This window comes from Falco biarmicus, chromosome 9, assembly GCF_023638135.1.
Source record: "Falco biarmicus isolate bFalBia1 chromosome 9, bFalBia1.pri, whole genome shotgun sequence".
In the NCBI taxonomy this organism is placed as follows: domain Eukaryota; kingdom Metazoa; phylum Chordata; class Aves; order Falconiformes; family Falconidae; genus Falco; species Falco biarmicus.
Window position 1 is genome coordinate 37385520 of NC_079296.1, and position 19865 is coordinate 37405384.

The 19865-nt window shown below is 48.1% G+C and overlaps 1 protein-coding gene across 1 annotated transcript in view; it reads right to left on the reverse strand.

Moving 5' to 3' along the window:
• The window catches only part of COL13A1 (collagen type XIII alpha 1 chain), a 61090-nt gene that overhangs the window by 22982 nt on the left and 18243 nt on the right, over window positions 1-19865 (reverse strand). Inside the window, exons 12-27 of the mRNA XM_056351884.1 lie at window positions 17294-17410; window positions 16760-16801; window positions 15861-15887; window positions 15087-15122; window positions 13688-13750; window positions 13026-13052; window positions 9133-9177; window positions 7362-7394; window positions 6515-6541; window positions 5811-5873; window positions 3609-3662; window positions 2470-2556; window positions 1739-1792; window positions 1489-1533; window positions 788-856; window positions 200-223 (exon numbers count right to left, since the gene is read on the reverse strand). Of these exons, the coding sequence (XP_056207859.1) occupies window positions 200-223; window positions 788-856; window positions 1489-1533; window positions 1739-1792; window positions 2470-2556; window positions 3609-3662; window positions 5811-5873; window positions 6515-6541; window positions 7362-7394; window positions 9133-9177; window positions 13026-13052; window positions 13688-13750; window positions 15087-15122; window positions 15861-15887; window positions 16760-16801; window positions 17294-17410 (813 nt within the window). The remainder of the gene's footprint in view (window positions 1-199; window positions 224-787; window positions 857-1488; window positions 1534-1738; window positions 1793-2469; window positions 2557-3608; window positions 3663-5810; window positions 5874-6514; window positions 6542-7361; window positions 7395-9132; window positions 9178-13025; window positions 13053-13687; window positions 13751-15086; window positions 15123-15860; window positions 15888-16759; window positions 16802-17293; window positions 17411-19865) is intronic.

Genomic DNA, 19865 nt, shown 5'->3' on the forward strand with positions numbered 1-19865 from the left:
CCCCTTGCTCTTCCCTACCCTTTCTCAGCACTGCCTGTTTTGAGCAGCACCTATTACTTCTTAAAGCAGAAAAATAAAGGGCCCGATTAGAATTCAAGTGCCAAGATGAGCTCTTCCTCCAGCTGTCAGCTGACCCAGCACTGGTTCCCAATAGCAAAGGTCAAATGTTTTAGCCACACCTAAATTGCTAGGAACTCACCATCAAGGCCAAAGTTCGTATTTCCTAGGAAAAAAAATAAATTAAAAAAATTAAAATGGGAAACAATGATTGGAAAACTAAGCTTTTCCTGGAGATCGCTTGTTCTCCACTAATGTAGCACTGGCCTAAATGAGCAAGGAGCCCCAAAAATGAACAAAAGCAAAAAACTACCTTTGTGTCCCATGGAGCTGTTAGGCTACAATTTCCCCTTTTTCCAAGTAGAGCCCAGGCTAACCCAGAGCTGGGTACAGCCGCTCACTCTGCACATCATCAGTACATGTTTTCAAGGAAGCTTTGCAGTCCTTTTATTTGCTGTCTACCTCAAGTCAATGGGCCACTCTTGAGGGGATTCACATGACCTCTATGTCCACCAGTGTTAATATATCAACTAAACAAGGTGCACAAGTATTTCCCAAAAGACTATAAGCAGTGAGTTGTGGGATGAAGGGGACTAAGGAACAACTAGGTACTTTCATTTGCTGCTACTGCTGAGGAAGCAGAACTCCATCATTCTCAGCTGTCTGCATCCCTTGGGAAACAGTAAAGCACTCAGCAGTCACCTCATGGGATAGGAGGGCGGTTGCTCACCTGGAGAGCTTCACTGATGTTCCCATCGTAGTCCATCATTTCATCCTTCCCAGGCTCTCCTTTAGGGCCCTGCAAAATATCAGCTCTTTAGCCAGGGCTTGGGGATTGCCCTTTCCATGGGGTACTCAGACCCCTGAAAAAAGGGGTCTCAGAGGGGCCTCTGTTTCATGAGCTTCCAGTTTTTCATTTATTAAACAAAGCTCTTAAAAGCACATTTTATACAGGAAACACTACAGCAGCGTAGCCAGACAAACCCAGATCACCATGCCATGACCATCAAAGCTGGCAGGTCTGGTGAATGGTGGAATTGTGGCCAGAATCCAGGAACCGGATTGTCTGATTGCCAGACTTGGGCATGCACCAAACACCCTCTTGCTGCCCTTTGCTGGTATGCCAAGGGTCCGAGTTCAGACTAGGATGTCCAAACCCACCTCCTCCTATGAATAAGCCAAGCACGCACCCGGAGGTGGCTCAGAAGACTTTTCTTCCCCTAAGGTGGGAGCATCTTCTGGTGAGGGTGTGGGAGTGGAGAAATGGCCTGTCTCAAACTTAGCCATTGCCCAGCTATAAGCACTTTTAGTGACAGTGAGAACATCTGTTAAGAAAGCAGAGGCCCAACCTAGACTGTCAGTGTGGTCCCACCATCCTTAGACTCCTTTGAGTGGCCAAAACTCTTCAAGTGTTAGTGAAGGGACACCTACCCTTGGGCCCATGGGTCCCTGGTCTCCTGGTGAACCAGGTTCCCCCTGTAACAAGAAGAACATGATGTTAACAAAGCCTATCCCCTCTCTTGCTTGAACTCCAGGAATCATTGTTCTCTGCTAGTCCTCTGAAACAGTCTGGGACTACACAGCTTAATTTTAAAATGCTCCTTTTCAGCTGTTTTGTACATGTAGGAACAAATTTGCAGCTACTGAACCTGGAGCTGGGCTGTGCAGAAGCATTCTGTACCTTTTCCCCGCGTGACCCTGCAGCACCAGGCCGGCCAACATCACCAGCTTCTCCCTGAGAGAAAGAGAAAGGGGAAGGGGTGGGTTTGTATTGTGTGGAGGGGGCCAGTTTTGCATTTCCAGGAGGAAGAATTGCACCCTTCTGGGCCCCCTTCTCCTCCAGTAACCCAAGTCTCCTGCCATGACTTCACACCAAGTGCCCTTCTGTTCTACCCAGTGCAGAGGCAATATTCAGCATGAAGGAAAGCACCCAGTTCAGACCCAAAGTAAGTGCACAGGAAAGCTGTTCCAAGTGCATCTGAGACTGGACCTCAGATTTAAGTGTCCTTGGTGTCCTTTGCCAAAGGGCAGGATTTTACTGCTGCTGCTCCTTGAGGAGGTAGATGAGGAAGGGGAAAGGAGACTTGGAGGGCCTCCATCCTGCCTCCCCATGTCTACCCTTCCTCGGGTACCACAGGGACTAGAGGTTGTTGTTTATTCTGAGCACCTGGTTTCTCACAGAGCCTAGAGGGGAGTTACCTGAGCACAAGGAGGTTATTTTCCTCCCAGAAGCACAGTTCACAAATTCTCTCTCTTTCAGCATATAAATCAACAGAACAAAAACAATCTGCAGAACCCGACATCCCTTCGGCAGGTGATCAGAGGTGGGCAACCTTTGCCCCTTCCTACACACCTCCTGCAGGGCACAGTGCCTTACAACACACAACTCCCTGCAGGAAAAAAACCACTCACCTTTGGTCCAGGGGGCCCAGGCAGACCTGGAGGGCCAGGTTCTCCTTTACGTCCCACCAAGGCATTCTCAGCATTCCCCTTCTCTCCCTGTTTGCAAGGAAGAACAAGCTGTGTGCCACAGTTCAGTTTCTCTATGTCTGTAATTTCACTTGCCAAACTGTGGGCTTAGAGAGACAGAGCCCAAGACAAGGTCCATCAGCTGGTCTCTTGATAGCCCAGAAATGTCACTGCTCCAGGGCCACCAGCAGTCCAGGAACCGGGCTAATGTAGTTCTGCCTGGGGGCTCCACCTAGAGCCCTGCCAGCAGCCACAGCTTTGGCTGCAGTGCTTCTGCTCGGCCCTTATTCCCAAGGCCATATAAGCTGCCTGTGGACAGACCTCATCCCCCAGTCTCCAGTTTGAACACAACAATTTTCTTCTGCTATTGAAACTGAGCTGATAAAACCACCGATGATGGCTTTTTTGGGTACGTCTTCCTCTGGAGCTGTAGTCATCAGCCAGATAATGAGCCCTGCAGACCACATCCTTTGCACAGAACAGATACAAAGGCAGTACAGGAACACTTTGCTTACACCATGTTACCATTACACCTTCATCCTTTCCTGAAGTGGCCACTGTCATTCAGTGCACTGTCCCCTTTCCCAACGGAGAAGCACCCTATGAAAGTCTGACTTGAAAGGTGTGGTTTCTATGCACACCTGGGAGCACAGGGAGAAAGCCACAGCTCCAGAGCTTAGCTTTTGCTGACCTGCCCTGTGTCTCTCCAAGCACAAGGCTACTCTTCCAACTCAGAGCAGCTCCCAGAAAGTCCACCTCCTCCTCACACATGGATCTTGGAGCAGGAGAGAGGCTGAAATGCCATCGTACATCTGAGGTCATGCATTTAAAGGGGATCTACCAAAACATGATTCCGTGGTCACAATCCCAGGACCACAGCCTCCCCCTTCTTGCAAGAAGGTATGCAATTCCTCACAAAAAGGCATCCTTTGTGTGACCCGGTCACACCTGCTTGGGGATGACATCCAGCTGAGCTCTGCAGAACATGCTGCCGTATACTGGGACAGTGACCTAAGAGCGCATGAGAGGAAGGAGAGGGGATGAGAGTAGCCCTCCCCCCAAAAATCAGAGAAGATACAAACCTTCATGCCAGGGAGCCCAGGAAGCCCAGGGTCGCCAGCTCGTCCCTTCTCACCCTGTTGGCAAAACAGACATGGTCGGGGCTGACTCTGCAGGCTCTCTGTTGTGGAGGAGCAGTCAAAGGATGAGCTGCTCATAGTTTCAAACCCTCTTTCCCTTCCCCAGAGGATTTTATTTTAGCTATAGATAAGGCATCCTCCAGCAGTACCTGCTCAGGATGGTGAACGTTTTCTCCTGTCCTTTTGACTAGCTCTGCGCATCATTGCCATTTCTCTCCAAAGGAAGGTGAGTGGGAAAGGGATCCAGGATCCCCCCCTGCACATCTTCCTTATCACTCTGGTCTGCTAAACCCTTTTCTCTGTCTCTGTTAAGAATGTTTTCTTATATTTTTTATTATATATTTATTTCTTATATATATATATTTATTATATATATTACATAATGATTTCTTATATATATTATTTTATATATATATAAAATAAAACATTCTTCAGCACAGGCTCTCCCCATTCCATATACCAAGAGAAGCTGTTGCCCAGGGCAAATTTTATTTGGAGTGCCCTGATAGAGTTCAGCTCTTTTCACTGAAACTGTCCACTGCTTGAGTCCATCCCAGTTTTCACACCAAATTACACTGCTTCGCTTTGGCAAAGATCTCACAACCAACATTCCCACACTTCTCCCAAGTTGTGTTTTCTGCCTCTGTTCCCTAACTCCAATTCCCAGTTTCATCATGCTCTTAAAAAAAATGTGTAGTGCAGCATCTCAGTTAGCAGCCAAGCTCTGTGACACAGACTGGTCATGAAAAGCAGTGAAAACAGGAGTGGCAAAAGTGGCAGAGGCAGAAGATGATGGTGTAAAATGACAGCTGGAGAGCAAGGCCTGCAGGCTGAGCTGTGAGGCACCACGGAGTATGGAGGATGCCACAGGCAGTGAGTGATGGAGGGCATCCAGCATTCACTCGATGAAGTGACTTTGCGTAGTTCACCATGACATCTGGGCCATCTTTTGAATACTGGAGCTCAATTAGTGGTCTTTATGTTGATTTTAAGTTCTATTCAGCTCATTCCATCCAGCTGCTACACCCATGGTTTCTAGCTACTGTGTCCTGTTTGGCAGCCTGCATTTTGCCAGGACAGACAGTGATGTCAAAGGTTTCTGTTACCATGAAGAGATGTTTCAAATGCATCATCAGAAAAAGGTGTGTTCTTACCTGCAGTCCTCACACCTCCAAGACTTAACAACTTGTACAGATTACAAAGAACAATTCAAAACCCCTTTTCCCCAGCAGGTGCCTAGTTCTCTCCACAACAGCAGCACACCAGATCAGCAAGGCTAGCAGGGCTCCTCCCGGTGCCATACTGCTGCCTGCAGAGGCTGGTGCTGCACACCAGTCTCGTCTGAGCTCAAGGACACACACTTGACATGCAGGGGACTTGCATCAATGCTCCAGGAACAGACATGCACTGGTGGCTCCATAGAAAATAATTAACTAGCAGCAATCTTATTTTTTTTCAGGCAATTCTAGAGTGCAGTGACCCCTTTCTCTAGGGTAATTTGGCCTCCAGCCACCTGTCAGGCCCGCATCCAGCTTTCCTCCCCTGCCAGAGCATACACACTGCTTCTGTAAATTAATGCTTCTCTCCCTGGCAAGAGGGAAAACGTTTTCAGGACCTCCTACCCAAAGAAAAGGTTTGGCCTTTGGGGTTTTGGTAAAGATATAATCTCTAATCCTGACTCAGGCCTCTGTGAATCCCTGATTCTGCCTTGCTCTGCTTTTGGTATCCTGCTTTTCATTCAAGGTCTAGTTTTCAATACACATGTCCATAAGGGCTACTGAAAACATCCTGTGCTACCTGAACAACGGTGTAAAGAAGTAGATTTCTTGAGGAGGGAGCTGAGATTACTGAATCCCTGTTTAGGGTGTTATTTCTGGAGTCAAAAGATGCAGCACTGTCCTTAATCACTCCCAGGACAAGACTACATCCCAGACATCTCATGCTGCCCAGCCTGCCACCAGCCCCCCATGTCCTGCAAGTAGGAACACGCAAACACACTTTACCAAGGGGCAAGAGCCAGAAAAGGACACACAATCCCCTGCAAGCACAACAACGCAACACAAAGCAGGCTCCCACCAGTTCCCACTTGCAGGGAACACAGCACAGCACTGCCAGGACACCAAGCCCAAACACACAATGTCCTACCCGCTGCCCCCTCTTCCCTGGCAAACCTGGGGGGCCCATCCTCCCTGGGACTCCAGGATCTCCCTTCGTGGGGAAGAAAAAGAGACAGAGAATGTGTCTGTTATATGGCTGTAGCATGCTGTAACATAACCCAGTGAGCCTCAAACAAGAGGAGCCAGCTGTTCAGAAACCAAGCCGGCTGCTTAGTGATGGAGAGTGATGGGATATTTTTGTTCTGTGCCTGCCACAGGAACTCAAACCAGGTCACGCTACACTGAGACAGGAGAGACTATGCAGGGCAGTTACTACAATGCATGACAGAAGAACAGCCCCCTGCAGTAACATGGGAATACTTCTGGCGGACACAGAAGTACTGGGAGGCAGAAGGGGACAGGGAAGGGGAGAGGGAACATACTTGCTAAGCGAAGTGTACTGTGCTTATTTGGTGGAGTAGGGAGGAAAGGAGGAAGGCAGCTGGAGAGTATTCCCGTCAATACAGACATGAGCAGGAGGAAGGGAATCTGTTTGCAGTATGGTCCCCCTCTCACTTAGCATCATTGTATGCAACTACCATTTTGCTTACACTGGCAGGTGCCATCAGGGCCTGGATTTTGGCACTGGGAAGTACAAAGCCATTCCTCAGCTCCCTCAGCTGCTCTGGGAGGGGAAAAAAATACACAAACAAACCAGAAGTGTAGGCTCAGAGCAAAGCCTTCTGAGAGTACCTTTTCTCCTGGAGTTCCGGGCTCACCCTGGTGAGGAAGAGACAGGAAAATAAAGTCAAAAAAACAGAAGGAAAGAGCACAAATTCTCCTAGAGCTATCAGAGTGGAGGAAAGAACATTAATCTATCGAGGCCATGGGCTTGTAAATAAGGACCTAAGGATGCTTTAAATGCATGTTAGTATTTGTGCCTGGAGCTTGTTTTATCTTCATTAGCCAGCTCCTAGGCTGTTGTAAGAAACCAGCAAACCTCAGACAAGTGGCCTTTATAAAACTGAGTAATCGCCTTATCACCTTGCAGTATTTCAAGACAAAGTTTACCAGGTACAAGAGAGCAAAATGAGACAAGATGCACCTACTGGCCTTAAGGAATTTGCCTACTCCTAGCGCTGTGTGCACAGGAGCAGAGCAAGGCTGCGGTTGCAGCTGGGGCTGGGGGGAGGCTGTGTTGATACAGGATCGATGTGGCATCAAGGAGGAAAACCATCCCCACCAGCCCTGAACATAACTTCTTAGTTTCTTTTTCGCCAGCAGCTGGAGGGAATCAGGACAACAGGTAGCTGTCTCATTGGGCATCTTGGATCCCCGGGATAGCTTTAACCCCCCTAACCCTGCTGCCATCCCGAAACGGCTGTGGTTTCACGAGTTCACCAATCTCTCTGCCTAGAGAGATGAGTAGCAGGGGTGCTGCTGGAGACGGGTCTGGCATCGGTGCCAAAAGCGATAGCAGTTCTGATAGTGCCCGTTAGTGGGCGCTGTCCGACCACTTTCCCGTGCCTTGCGCTCTAACTCCAGCCCTCGCTCTTAAGCGCGCCCTGCTCGAGCCACGGCAGCGTAGCCTACAACTGACCTTCATCCCTGCGGTGGCCATCCCAGGAGCGCCCTGGCGGAGAGAGGAAAGACAGGAACACCTTGTTTGAAATGAACCGGACACAAACTTTTAAAAACAAAACAAATATTAACCAGGTGGAACTAAAAAAGCAAACTCCACATCTTTTCCTTTCCAAAACTGAGAAGTAATGCTGTCACACCACACAGCACGCATCGTCCTTCCCTGTGTGGCTTGTTCACCTATGGCAGTGGCTCTGCTTTCCAGAAAGCTCCTCCAAAGGCAGGCAGGCATCATGAGAATAACCCAGTCAAGACAACCAGATTTCCACCCCCCAAGTTTTAGTCCTGCAAGTGAAGCAAAGGCCAACAAGCAGAACAGTGTCACATAACTGAGGAATGCAAAGACAGACTGAGGACCAAACACTCAGTTCAGCATTTGATCCCAGATACACCAGCTCAAGCACCCCAAGAAAGGCCAGCTTGTACCCCAGAGCCTTGGTCTTGCTATTTCCCCTCATTCTGTTTTTATCACAGAAGGCAAATCTTGCAGTAAAATGTTTTCAGAAGAGCTCTGAAGCCAGCCACCTTAGGAGAAAAAAAGACTTCCGAGCAATTCAGGCGTTATTCTACAGCACAGAGCAAGCCACCGCCAGGAGACCGCGGAGTCGAGCCTGCCCTGCAATCCGAGACAGGTGCTTTAAAACCCCAGGAGGCAGCTGCCACCACAGGGACAGTCACATTTCCCTCGACGGCGTTGATGCAGAAAGCAGGTCTGCCCTATCAGCCCTTTGCTCTGAAATCTCTGTATGCCTTGTGTTAGTATTAGTTAGGTCCTGATGAAAAGGTCCAGTTACAAAAGCAAATATGAGGGATAACAAAGTCTAAGGAGAGGGGAGGAGGTGAAGTAGTGTTAGAAGTTGGGAAATAAGGGGGGTTGGGGTGTAGCACATGAGGCAGAGAGGACTGGGAGCCAAGTTCAAAGTGAAAAGAGATTGGAAAAGTTCAAACAAGGAGGAGTGGGGAGCCAGAGAGCAGCAGGATCATACCTCTCAGCTTTCTGAAACAGAAATCAGGGACAAAGCTAAAAAACACAAGGACAGAAGATGGAGATCAGGGATTCTATGCAATAAATGGGGGAAAAAAAGCATTCCAGATCATCTCAGGGGTCAGTAGGTTTTAGTGAATACGGACTAGAGCCATGAAAGGGATTACGTGCAGCAAGTGGCTTGGGTTAGACTTTCACAGTGCATTTGGGATGCCTGTTCCTCACTCTGACCTTTAAATTACAGTGAATGCAGATGATGTTATTTTCTAGTATTTATCCTAAAACTGCAATACACACGCATGCAGGCTCGCTCACACACTGGCCCTGATTCAGTGCTGCATTAGTCTGGGTTCACACCAGTATAACCCTACTGATCGCAGTGGACTGACACACATCACTGAAGGTTGCAGTGGTCACTTGGGACCCCCAATTTAAAAAACACCAATTCCCTAGAAACATCAGCAATTGGCTGCTCTCACTAATATAAAGCATTAAGATCCTGATGTTGCAAGACAGCATCAGACTGGGCATGCCATTTGCTTTGTAGAACACTTCTTTTCCCGATCATCTCCTTCATAAATTAGACCCTATGTCTGGCAATTTAGAAGCAGAAAGAATTCAGCTGAGGATAGTCATTGACTAATAGACACACACACAAATCCAGGTGATGCTTGTGCATCAGGGACAGTCGAGTGGTATGGGTGAGATCAGGCAGACAGACGTCACTCCATTGTTTACAAGGTACCTTAGTGCCATGTCTTCCTGGCAGCCCTGGCATGCCTCTCTCCCCCTGGAAGGAGAGCAAGAAACACAGAGAAAGAGAGCAAGAGACACAAGATGAGTCTTCCCAGGGCTCTAAGGAGTGCCCAGGGCACAGGTGATGAGAAAGCTTCTGGGTGAGGCGAGGCACAACTGATTTTCCCGTGACTCACCAAGCTGACTGCCCTAGCATTGGCCATTTCCCACCAGTGGTACCTCTCAAGCCTTGTGTGTACAACAGGACTGACCCCACTGGAGTGCCACAGCAGCAGCACTGGGAACAAAGACAGTCCCTGTCTCCTGCTACCGCATCCTGTGCCATGGTATTCTGCAAGGCTTAGGGAATCACTCCGTCTGCAGCGACTACAGGATGAACAAGCTTATCTGGAGAAACAGAAAATCCAAGGGTTGCCTTGTATTGTTACCCTGAATTTTATCTGGTGCTGATTGGAAAATAAAACATCTTCAAACAATCTACATATTGCAGTTATTTTGTTCTGGGTGTATAGTCCTTGTTTGGAAGGTCTATTCAGCAGGGATGTACATACATGCTTTTTTTAAAAGCACTTTTTGTAATTGTGGCATCCTGTGAACTGTATTTTGTAAAATACCATCTAATACCATAACATACATAACCTAGGTAGCATGTGCACCTCCTGCCCTATGCAGCATACATACTACGGTATTTTCAGCTATAAGAGAAATAAAACAATAATTATGAATGTTTTGTACTGGAGAAGAGGGGACTACTCTCTCCCTCCTTCCCAGCTGCACTCCCTGCTTTTTTCCTTAAATGAGACCAAGCAGAAAAGACCAATGCTTTCTACTGGGAGGCACCCACACTGCTTGTGAAGACTACCCCCACACAGCAGCCCTGCATGTGAAAGTAATTCCCCATCCCAGAGACCTCCTGGGAAGAAACTGCCTGCCTGAAGAGCTGTTTAATTATTTAGCCCTGCAAAAGCAAAGCCACCTCAGTGAAAGGGAGCAAGGTAGCCCCTTACAGTGAGCAAGGTACAGAGCAGGCGCTCTACATTTTCTGGTGATGGCCTCAGCTCACTTGCACAGCCCCCACTGGCAGGATCACACAGGCACTAGAACTAATTAAAGAGCGGGAGCAACAAACACAACATTGCACCGTTAAAGAGCAGAAAGAAACACCAGAACCAAAGCCAGAGAATAAGCAGAAAAAACAACTCTCAATAACATCTTTAAACCCTTAAGTATTTGAAAGCCATTGTAATACAATAAGAACCCACAGGGCTGATCCTTTTGAGATCCCCCAGTACCCTTTGGGTTGCACAGGGTGTCAGAGCCAGGCAGCAACAGCCCACCAAAACCAGCATTAGAATGGTACAGCCAAGCCAGAAGCTGAGAAACACCACCAAAGGCAGATACGAACTGTAAAATGCCCAGTGCAGGTCCCTACTGGGCTCCAGGAAGATGGTCAGCAGGAACTCCCAGCTCTCCTGAGCTTTATGCTGATTTAGGGAATACTTCCCCAATCTCTCTGGGAGAGCTGGGCTACACCTCTCCCCTCCAAAAGAGAGAAGACCCCCATATTCTCTTCCCTTACACCTGATGTGAGCAGCTTTATACCCACTGGGTGACAATCATGACAGAGCATGCCCCATGCTGATCAGCTCATTAGCAGTAGTGGCTACAGGTTGCCAATTAAAACAGAGACCCTTTGGTTTTTGCTCCTTGATGTCAAAGATGGGTTATGAGGGGCTTATTGAGCAAGGCTGTAGGCAGTTTCTTTATTGTTCTTTCCTCAGAGCATGAGAAAAAGCCTCATCCTAATGACCTCTCAAAAAAAAAAAAAGAAAGAAAATGTCAGTAAAGCCAAATGTGACGGCTAGGCTAGGGGACAGTGAGTTAAATCCTTTTTCAAATGACCCAGGTGATCACATTTACTGGTTGTCTAATTACCTTTATGGGACACAGATAAAGGTCTCAATATGATCAAAACACAAACGGTGGCCACAGAAGAAAACAGCTAAGCGAGAATCTATGTTGTGCTGCATCTGTCACTGGGTGGGGAGAGGTTATTAGATGAACAAGGGGTCTGTGTGAAACTAGCAAGCCTCTTCAGACCTGAAATGTTCTTCACTGCCAGCAAAAGCAGTGATACGCTATGCAAAATTGGTCGCTACAGCAAAACTATGAATTTTGTTTGTCCAGGGCTCCTCAAAGAGAAGGCAGAATGTAATCCAAGTAACCAGACCCAAAGCTTTCCAGAGTCCCAAACAATCTTCCTAGGTGGGAGGACAACAGAAAGAAGCGATTTCCAAAGTCAACGAAAGCATGCACTGCTGGACGTTCAGGAGCTGCTACCGAATGATGTCTGGCTGCTGATTTAAGGATACTTCTGCACTTCCCTTTCAATTCCTCTGAGCAAAGAAGAAAGGAAGTAGAGAGAAAAGTGATCCTGGCGATAACAGATGGAAGTCTGTGTGTGAAAGAAGAAGCTGCTTTGGAACTGGGGAGGTGCCCCTTTGGAGCTGCAATTTAGTATCACAAAAAGCAGGATGGGTTTCATCTCTACTCTTTATGAACTGGGATGAATAAGGGCCCAGGCAGCAAGGGTCACCCCGAGTCACTGTTCTCTAACACAGAACCAGGAGGGCTCTCACCCATGGGTGACCCTGAGACATCACTGGAAGACTTGGAGACTTCTCTGTTGCCAGAGCCCAAATGAAGGGCTGAGTAATCCTTGTAGGTGGGTGCAAGCAGAGCAGGTGTCTGCTAGCAGTGACACATGGGAGATCAAGCAGGGGTGGAACACAGCCTGTCTTTCCAGCTGCCACCCTCTAACTTGAGTCCTCCACTGGAGCTTAATGGGAGAGCGAGAGCACCTGGCTGTTGAGACAGCAGCAAACAAACTCCTAGCCTCCAAAACACAGTAGTTCTGGGTGAGTTCCACTTTCATTTACACTGGTACAAACCAGAAATGATGCCTTTGAGCTAGAATTACACTGATGTGAAGATGGACACAGGGTAACCTTTGGATGTCACATGCACCACAGTATCTCTGAGGAGGTATTATTTTCTTGTAGGAAGACAACTGCTGCTGTTCTATTCAACTATGAACCCAGAGCCTGCATTCCCAAATAACATTTCTTTAAACTTGATATAACACATCCATGTTAAGTTCTGAAGGGGCCTTTTCTCCCTTCAAACAGTAATCTACCCAGATGGAAAAAATATAGAAAGTGTATATGCTGCACGATAAATGAGATGCATGCCACATACTAAATACTTGAAATGTATGTGTCATTGTTAATGCCTTTCAAAATATTACAGGACCAGTCTTTTCTCATGATGCCTAAGATGTATAGCATGACACAGTATGCTCTGACTGTCATGAACGCTTCCAATGTTGTAATGTTTTAAGCACAGTCTACATTGAGTAATATACTTTAAACGTATGGGTACAGTAAATCTCAGTCAAATAGATAACATCTGGGCATAGACCATATAAGCCTGTAAAACGTGTCCAGAAACAGACAGAAAAGCTTGGTGCCAAACCTCAGCCTGAGTTGCAGAGTTTGAGTGGATTTGATGCGTCAGCTAACCAGATTTTATGAGGAAACCCCAACCTAGCCCATCAAATGGAGAGATGTAGCAAATCATTAGCAAGCTTCGTAGTCAGAGAAATGCCTTTGGTAAGAATCAAATTCCACCGAATGGATAAAGGCTGCTTTTATTGCCTGAGCTTGGAGTGTCTGTCTGTGGTTAATCAGAGCACAGATGTGTACTCCATTAAATACCCTCAGAGCTGCCTCAGACCCAGCTTCCTCTTACAACCCATCGGCCCAAGGAGCAGTATCTCCCAGATGACCTACCATGTTCGAACACCGTATTTCTCATGCCTACCTTGACGCCAGCATCCCCTTTTTCTCCCTGCCCAGCAAAGGAGAGAGAGGGAGAGGAAACAGAGAGAGGGACAGTGAACATAAAGTGAAATTGAGCAAACAGCATAATCATAACAGCGACGGCCAAAGAGAAAGTAGCTGAAAGAGGGAGTGTGTGGTAAATGCAGCCCCAGGCCTCCAGAGAACTGGCCTCTGATAATAACGTGGTACCAGCCTAAACACTGGCTGCAGCCCACCCCTCCCTGGGAATGCAAGGCAGTTTATGTCGCTGGAGTGGATGCTGGAGGTCGCCTGTACTAATGCTTTCCTACACATTTAGGGTGTAGACAAACCATCAAACCGTTTTACAGACCAGAGTATCCTCGTTCTCCCAGCCTTAATGCAAAAGCCTCTAAAAGGTGGGTCAGTTTCATTCTTTAACAGGGGCCTGTGCTGGGCTGAACTTGGCCCTGCTTCAGCACAGCAGGGAATTGCTCTGGCCAAAGCATTGCCCAGGCCCTTTACGCAGGAGTGAGTTTTTCTGTTTACATGGCTTACAGCAGGCTCTAGAGAGCTGCCTCCAGCCCCGACCTTCTGTATTCCTATAGCATGTCTCTAAGCTTGCATAAACTTCACTTATCTGCCCTTGGGAGGTGGCCCCGCTGACTGAGTTTAAAGTGTTACCTTGGGGCCAGTAGCTCCAGGGAGGCCATGCGCACCGGGCAGGCCTGACTCGCCCACCTCACCCTGAGGAAGAGAAGAAAGAAAACAAGAGAAAGAAGCAAATACAGTGAGCAGCAAGAAAAGAAGCCTGTGGATTGCCTGAAAGGTCAGCAAAGATGTGAGAGACTCCACAGAAGTGCCCACCACACACAAACCTACCATCTGGGTCTCTCTGGGAGAAGAGCACCATTCTGCATCAAGAAAGTTATTCAGGGTGTAAAACGTATGGATTGCAGGGAGTGGTCCCACAATCCTGTATCATATCAGAGCTAATATCTTTGCTCAGCTCTCTGCCCTCTTTTCCCTTTCCCCTGAGCAGCTCACCAGGGAGGATTTTTCCCCCTGCTTTCATCCGTTCCTTCCACCTTTCCCAGAGAGAGGTCACTACCTAGGGCTCATTCCCCCAAGACCAGTGCAGGCTTTTTGCTCGCCAAGTAAATTAGCCACAAGTCATTTCATGTAAGAGGAGCTCATAGGAGAGGCCCTCACTGCGAGGTCATTGCAGGGACCCCCTCACCGCTCCTGTGTGCTGAGAGCTGCCCACCCAGTGCACAGAGAACAGGATGGGCTCTTAATGGAAAAACCGACAATTCACTGGAAGAAGAGGCAATAAATTGTGTCTGTCTGAAGGAGCAGGCTGTGGTCCATGGGGGCTATAATTTCCACTTCCTGACCTAACAAAAACTTCTCAGTTTATACAGAACTAATTAAAAAGCTCTCAGGTCTTGCCATTTTGCTCACAGAGCACCTATAAAGCAACATGGTGATAACACGGAACACAGGACTCCTGCCTGCTGGGAACACTCGCCTTCCCCTTGTGCAGCTGAAATCTCCTTTAGCAGTATCTTTGCATTCCCTCTCTCCCCTTTGATCTTCCTTTGTGTCTTTCCCCCGTCTCGCTTTCTGTCTCTTCATTACACTCTCTGGTCTTGACAACCCTGCTGTTAATTAGCTGCTGCTGAAGACATTTGGGCATTGCCAGTTTCTGCCTTTCAACCTGGAGCAGGATCAACTCTTTCCTGCTTTATTCCAGAGCGCAATACACAGCCAGGGATTTGGCCCTTTCCAACCTCCTGTTCAGGTCTGGATGCACGAGAGGTATATTTCCACTTGGAAATGGGTGTAGAGAGGCATACAGATGGGGAGACATCTGTACCATAGCTACTGGAGAATTAAAGATATCTCTGGGTCCAGCCTCTCCTTACGTGGGTGATGACAGGCGATCTGTGTGTCTGATGCAGCCCCATGTCCAGCAAGAGCAGAGTTCAGTGGAGGGCTCCAGAGGAGTCCACAGATTTATAGCCATGATCCTGCAAGGTTTAATGCAGCTTAATTCATTTAACAATATCGGAGCTCCTACCTTTCTGCCAGGGTATCCCTGAATCCCAGGGTCTCCCTGCAAAAAGCAAAAAGACAAAAGGAAGTGAGGCTTGGCCTGAGAACGACAAATCCCTGTGCTTTTCCCTGGGTCGATGCTGGGATGGAAGGGCTTTCCATGGGGAAAATTCACCTTCTGCTCAGAGTGACTCCACTGAGTTCTGAACCCTTCAGAACCATGGGTCACTGTTACCCGCACTGGACTGAGCCCTAGCAGGAAAGATGCAATAAGCAGTGGCAGCTGGATAACTCATGCCAGCTCTGCACCTCAGCTCTGCAGTTTCCTATCTCCTCGCCCTGGCTACATATCTCAAGAACAAATGGGGTGGGTGGCTGCAGCTGAAAAACAACAACACCCACCCCCACCCCCGCACTTTGGCAAGTGAATAAATGGGAAATTGTGGTGGAGTTAACAATAGCGTTGCAAAATCAGTTCCTGAAGCGCTGGTAAATGCTTTGAGAATAGAAGACGCCAATAAAGCTGTGTGTGGCAAAGAATTTTGCAAGAGGGGCTGATGAGGCGTGCCTCGCTCAGTCAAGATGCAACTCAGACATGTCGCCTGGACGAAACCCATGAGTCAGCACATGGGCCAGGCCCCAAAGGCAATACTGAGCTGGGTTAGAAATCTTCCTCATCTATTTGATGTAACCTCCTTTCCCCTTCCCCTCCCCATCAAAGTGTACAAATCTCTCCTTGCCAGGAGCATGCACCTCTGTTTACCACTGTGCTACCTCTAAGTGAGGCGAGATGTCTCACCTTCGGTCCAGGAGGCCCAGGTAAGCCCTGCAGATAAAATCAAAACAGACAATGAAGTTGGCAGATGTAGACAACATTACATGGACTCCAGGGTGATGGGAGATGCTGACTGCTTTGGTTTGAAATGCCCCTTTACAGTGATGATTCGCACTGGTGAGCTCAAACATCCCCAATCTATTCTTCATGCAAATGAATACTATTTTAACACATACACCCAAATAAATTCATGTCTACAGTGCTCCATCCCCCCAGGTCTGGTCTCACTGAATCTGAAGACGAAAAAGCTGCTTTGCCTTATGCATTGTGCTCCAGAATTGTTTCTGTTTCTCTGGCTTTGCTTGGGAAACTTGTTCCCAGCCCACTGCGCAGCTCTGGAGTAAATCAAGCATTTGCAGCTTCCTCTGACAAGCTAAATAGAGAGAATGTATTAACAAACAAACCACTTGTGTTTTTAAATGAGAAATAACCAAACAATTTACCTGATACAAACCATGAAGCATACCAGATATGTGTGTATGTAAATATAAATAAACAAAATATCCATGTGGGAGCTGCCTTCCTGATGTGAGCACAGGGAAGGAGAAATCTACTCTAGATACACTCTGATGCCTATACCACCCTTGATGTTGCCTGCTTATAGCAATTCAAATGTTTAATCATCATGTCCTTGGCTCCTCAGAGGTCAAAGGGAGATGAGGATGATGCTTATGGGACACCCAACCCCTATATTGTGTGTGGAAAGGTGCTTTTCCCTCCGGGAACAAGACCTGCTTGTCCTGCTAGCAGGCCTTGAAAAAACTTTCAGATGGAAACTCCATTCACACTGCAGTGGCTGCAGGGCCAACATGCCGTGTTTCTCCCTACAGCTCCCAGGAACTGAGCTGCTTTCTGGTACCCACCTTTCCATCTCTGCCAGGCTTCCCAGGTTCTCCCGTTCTGCCCTGTTGTGAGAGAAAGATACGTTAGCAGGATTTTCTGCCCTGTCCCCTGCCATTTAGCAATGGTATTATTTAAAATGCTGCTTCTGTTTTCACCCTTCTCGGCTGCTTGCTACCAGCCTGAGAACAGGACAGGGGGAGGACTTCAAAGGCGTCGTAGGGATTCTTATTGGTCAGGTTTCTGCTGTGAGCAGGACAATTACACCCTTTGTGTTACTTCCTCCCTGTGGCTGCCTGCAGAGGCTGAGGAGGAGGAAGCATGCCTGGTGTCACCCACACACGTGTGCGTGTCCAGACACAGTGCCAGATGCACACCTCTGCCTGTCCTCCTTCTCCCCCTCACACCTGGGAACTTCTTTCTCCTCACACATCTGCATCCCCTCTAGATCTCATGTCCATGGCTGTATTGGCTTCAGAAGAGGCAACAAAAACCAAAGGAAATTGTGCCCTAGTAGGGAAAGATGAAGTAGAAGGCTTTTTTGTAACTGGACTTACAGGTGGCCCGATTGGCCCAGGCTGTCCTGGGGTTCCTTCAGGTCCAGCCGGTCCAGTGGGCCCTGGTGGGCCAGGGGGCCCTGGGGGCCCTTGGATTCCCGCTTGTCCTTGTTCACCCTGCAGATTGTTAAAACAAGGGGTTATCAGCAGGCAGAGCAAACCCTTCACACCACCACCCCAAGGGCCCAAGGCAGGCCAGCCTGGCTGAAGCAGAAGAGGTAGAAGCAAATCCCAGGTTAGTACTAGGAGAGGTTTCCAAGAGTGAGGAAGAGCCCCGCTGAGGATGGCTGGGCTACCTGGGCAGCAGGAGCCAGCACCCTACAGTTTGCAAAGACATCCGAGGCCACCTCATCCGAGCTGTCTGTAAAAGGGATCTACAGATGACTGAGCAGCCCAAAGAGATCTTTTTCTTCATTGAGTCATTCAAGTACAATTTCTATATCAAGGACCAACATCTCTTGAGCTTCTCAGGAGGCTTTCCAAAGCACTTGACAGTCATCTGTGAAGCAAAGCCTCCCGTGACCACAGTGGCGCTTCCAGGCAGAGCCACAGCGTCTTACCTCAGCCTATTTTTTTCCCTATGCTATATTTGTTGGACAACACTCCCTCTGTTTTGCCAAAGACCAAAAGTAGAAATGCCACAAAACCAAAAGAAAATAACACGATCATCATGGCATTTCTGGAGCCCACCCAAAACAGGCCTATGTACACTAGGCAGAGCCTGTTTTTGTAAGATTTAACAAGCTCGTGCGTGCAGAGCCACCTGCCACTTTAAGCTTTCTGAAACTAAGCTGTTTCAGCCGGTTCCTTCCCAGGCCCCGCAGTAGCCATTTGGTCGGTGGCTGTGGCTCATGCCTCAGCAATGTCATTTGGCCCAAAGGACCTGGACTTGGGATCAAGCAGCGCTGAGGAGACAGTGGGTTGGAAGCGCCATGTTCGAATACCAGACTGCTGATCTATAATTGATGCATCCAGCGAACTCCTAAGGCACCGCGGCACCCATGCTAAGCTGTTAGTTTCATGGGCTCCCCTCCCATTCCCCCTCCCTAGATAAAATACCATGACATCCTACTACTAGTGACCCAATTTAAATTTGAAAAACTCTCCTTGTTGGATTCACGGGAAGCTAGAAGTCAAACACGGGTTTTTTTCTTAGTTATAAATCAATGGGTGTGCAGTTGGGTCTCTGCTGCATTTATCCTCTCTACAGCTTTACACACTGGTGCTGGGTAAAACTAAGTCTTCTGTCACGTACTTGTGTGTGCAGGAGATTTCATATCTTTCCTCTGCGTGTGTTCCTACCAAGTGTGCTGTTTATCCTGGCTGCCTTTAGTAAAACATGAAGATACAGGGATGTTCGCTTTATTTAGAATGATAAATGAAAGTAATAAGCTGAAAATTTCATCCCTTCTGCCATGAGCTCTATTTAGAAGAAATTTTCCAATATGCGGGCCAGGCTCATGGGAAGCTTAGTCATGTGAGGAGCAACAGCCCTTCTCCTCAAGAGAGCCACCGCCTCAGTGCCTGACCCGCAGCCCATGCTAGGAAGCCTGATGGGCCAGCCAGGAAAGGCACCCTCCTTTTCCTCATTTTGTAAGCAGATCCCAGTTCACCTTATGGTCCATGCAAGGGAATGCAAGATCCTTCCTGAGCTTCCCTATCCTCCATACTCAGCGCTATTCAACCATCCTGTAAACGGTCTCATAGCTTTTAAATCTCAAAGGGAATTTGGATCCAAGGAAGACAAGAGGCTTGGAGGACTCCGGAGCATACTTCTGGATTCCTGCTTGCCCTGACCTCTCAGCCCAGCTTCAGCGACTACCCTCCCATTGCACCTCACAGCACCCCCACCATGGGTGCACCACGGGAAGGTGAAGGGGGCTTTGCCTGTCTGCCTTTGGCTCTCCCTCCTCCGTTCCCACCTCAGCTGCTCTCTGTCAGCCCAGTCCATGTTCCACTTAGGGCACTAAAATGCAGCATAATGCTGGGAACAGGTGATGGTACCCTGGCAGGGGAAGGGGAGGTGGGGAGAGTGGGAGCCCTGCCACAGCAAGGGAAGCGGCTGGAAGGAGCTCGCCCAAACTCCCATTTGCATTGCCTTAGCTTTGCTGCCTTAGACACAGTGTGCTTTGTCTAAGTGAGTACCTGTCCATGCAGATCCCTACCCATGCAAAATATTATTACAACACCATTATAGTCTTTTTAATGCATTCAGCACAAAAAGACCCCCCCAGATCTAACTGGACGGTAAGTGGATGCAGTAAGTTGGAGATCAGATGTCATTCTATATTTTTAGCCTTTGACTGGAGCTATTTTTTGGTTCTTTTGAACACCAGTTAGCCACCCTGATTGTGCCCCAGCAATGCAATGCCTGTTCAGCCTCCTAACAGAGGTCTCCACTCAGCCCATGTCTCTCCTAAGCCCAAACCCTTCTGCAAAGTGCTCCTGCTGTTGTGCTTAGAGGCACCACCAGGATTTTCCTCTCTCAGGCGCTGGTGCTAACATTTATTTTGCAGTCTCACTTTTTTTTTATTTTATTTTATTTTTTTTAGATTTAAATGTTGGGCTCCTG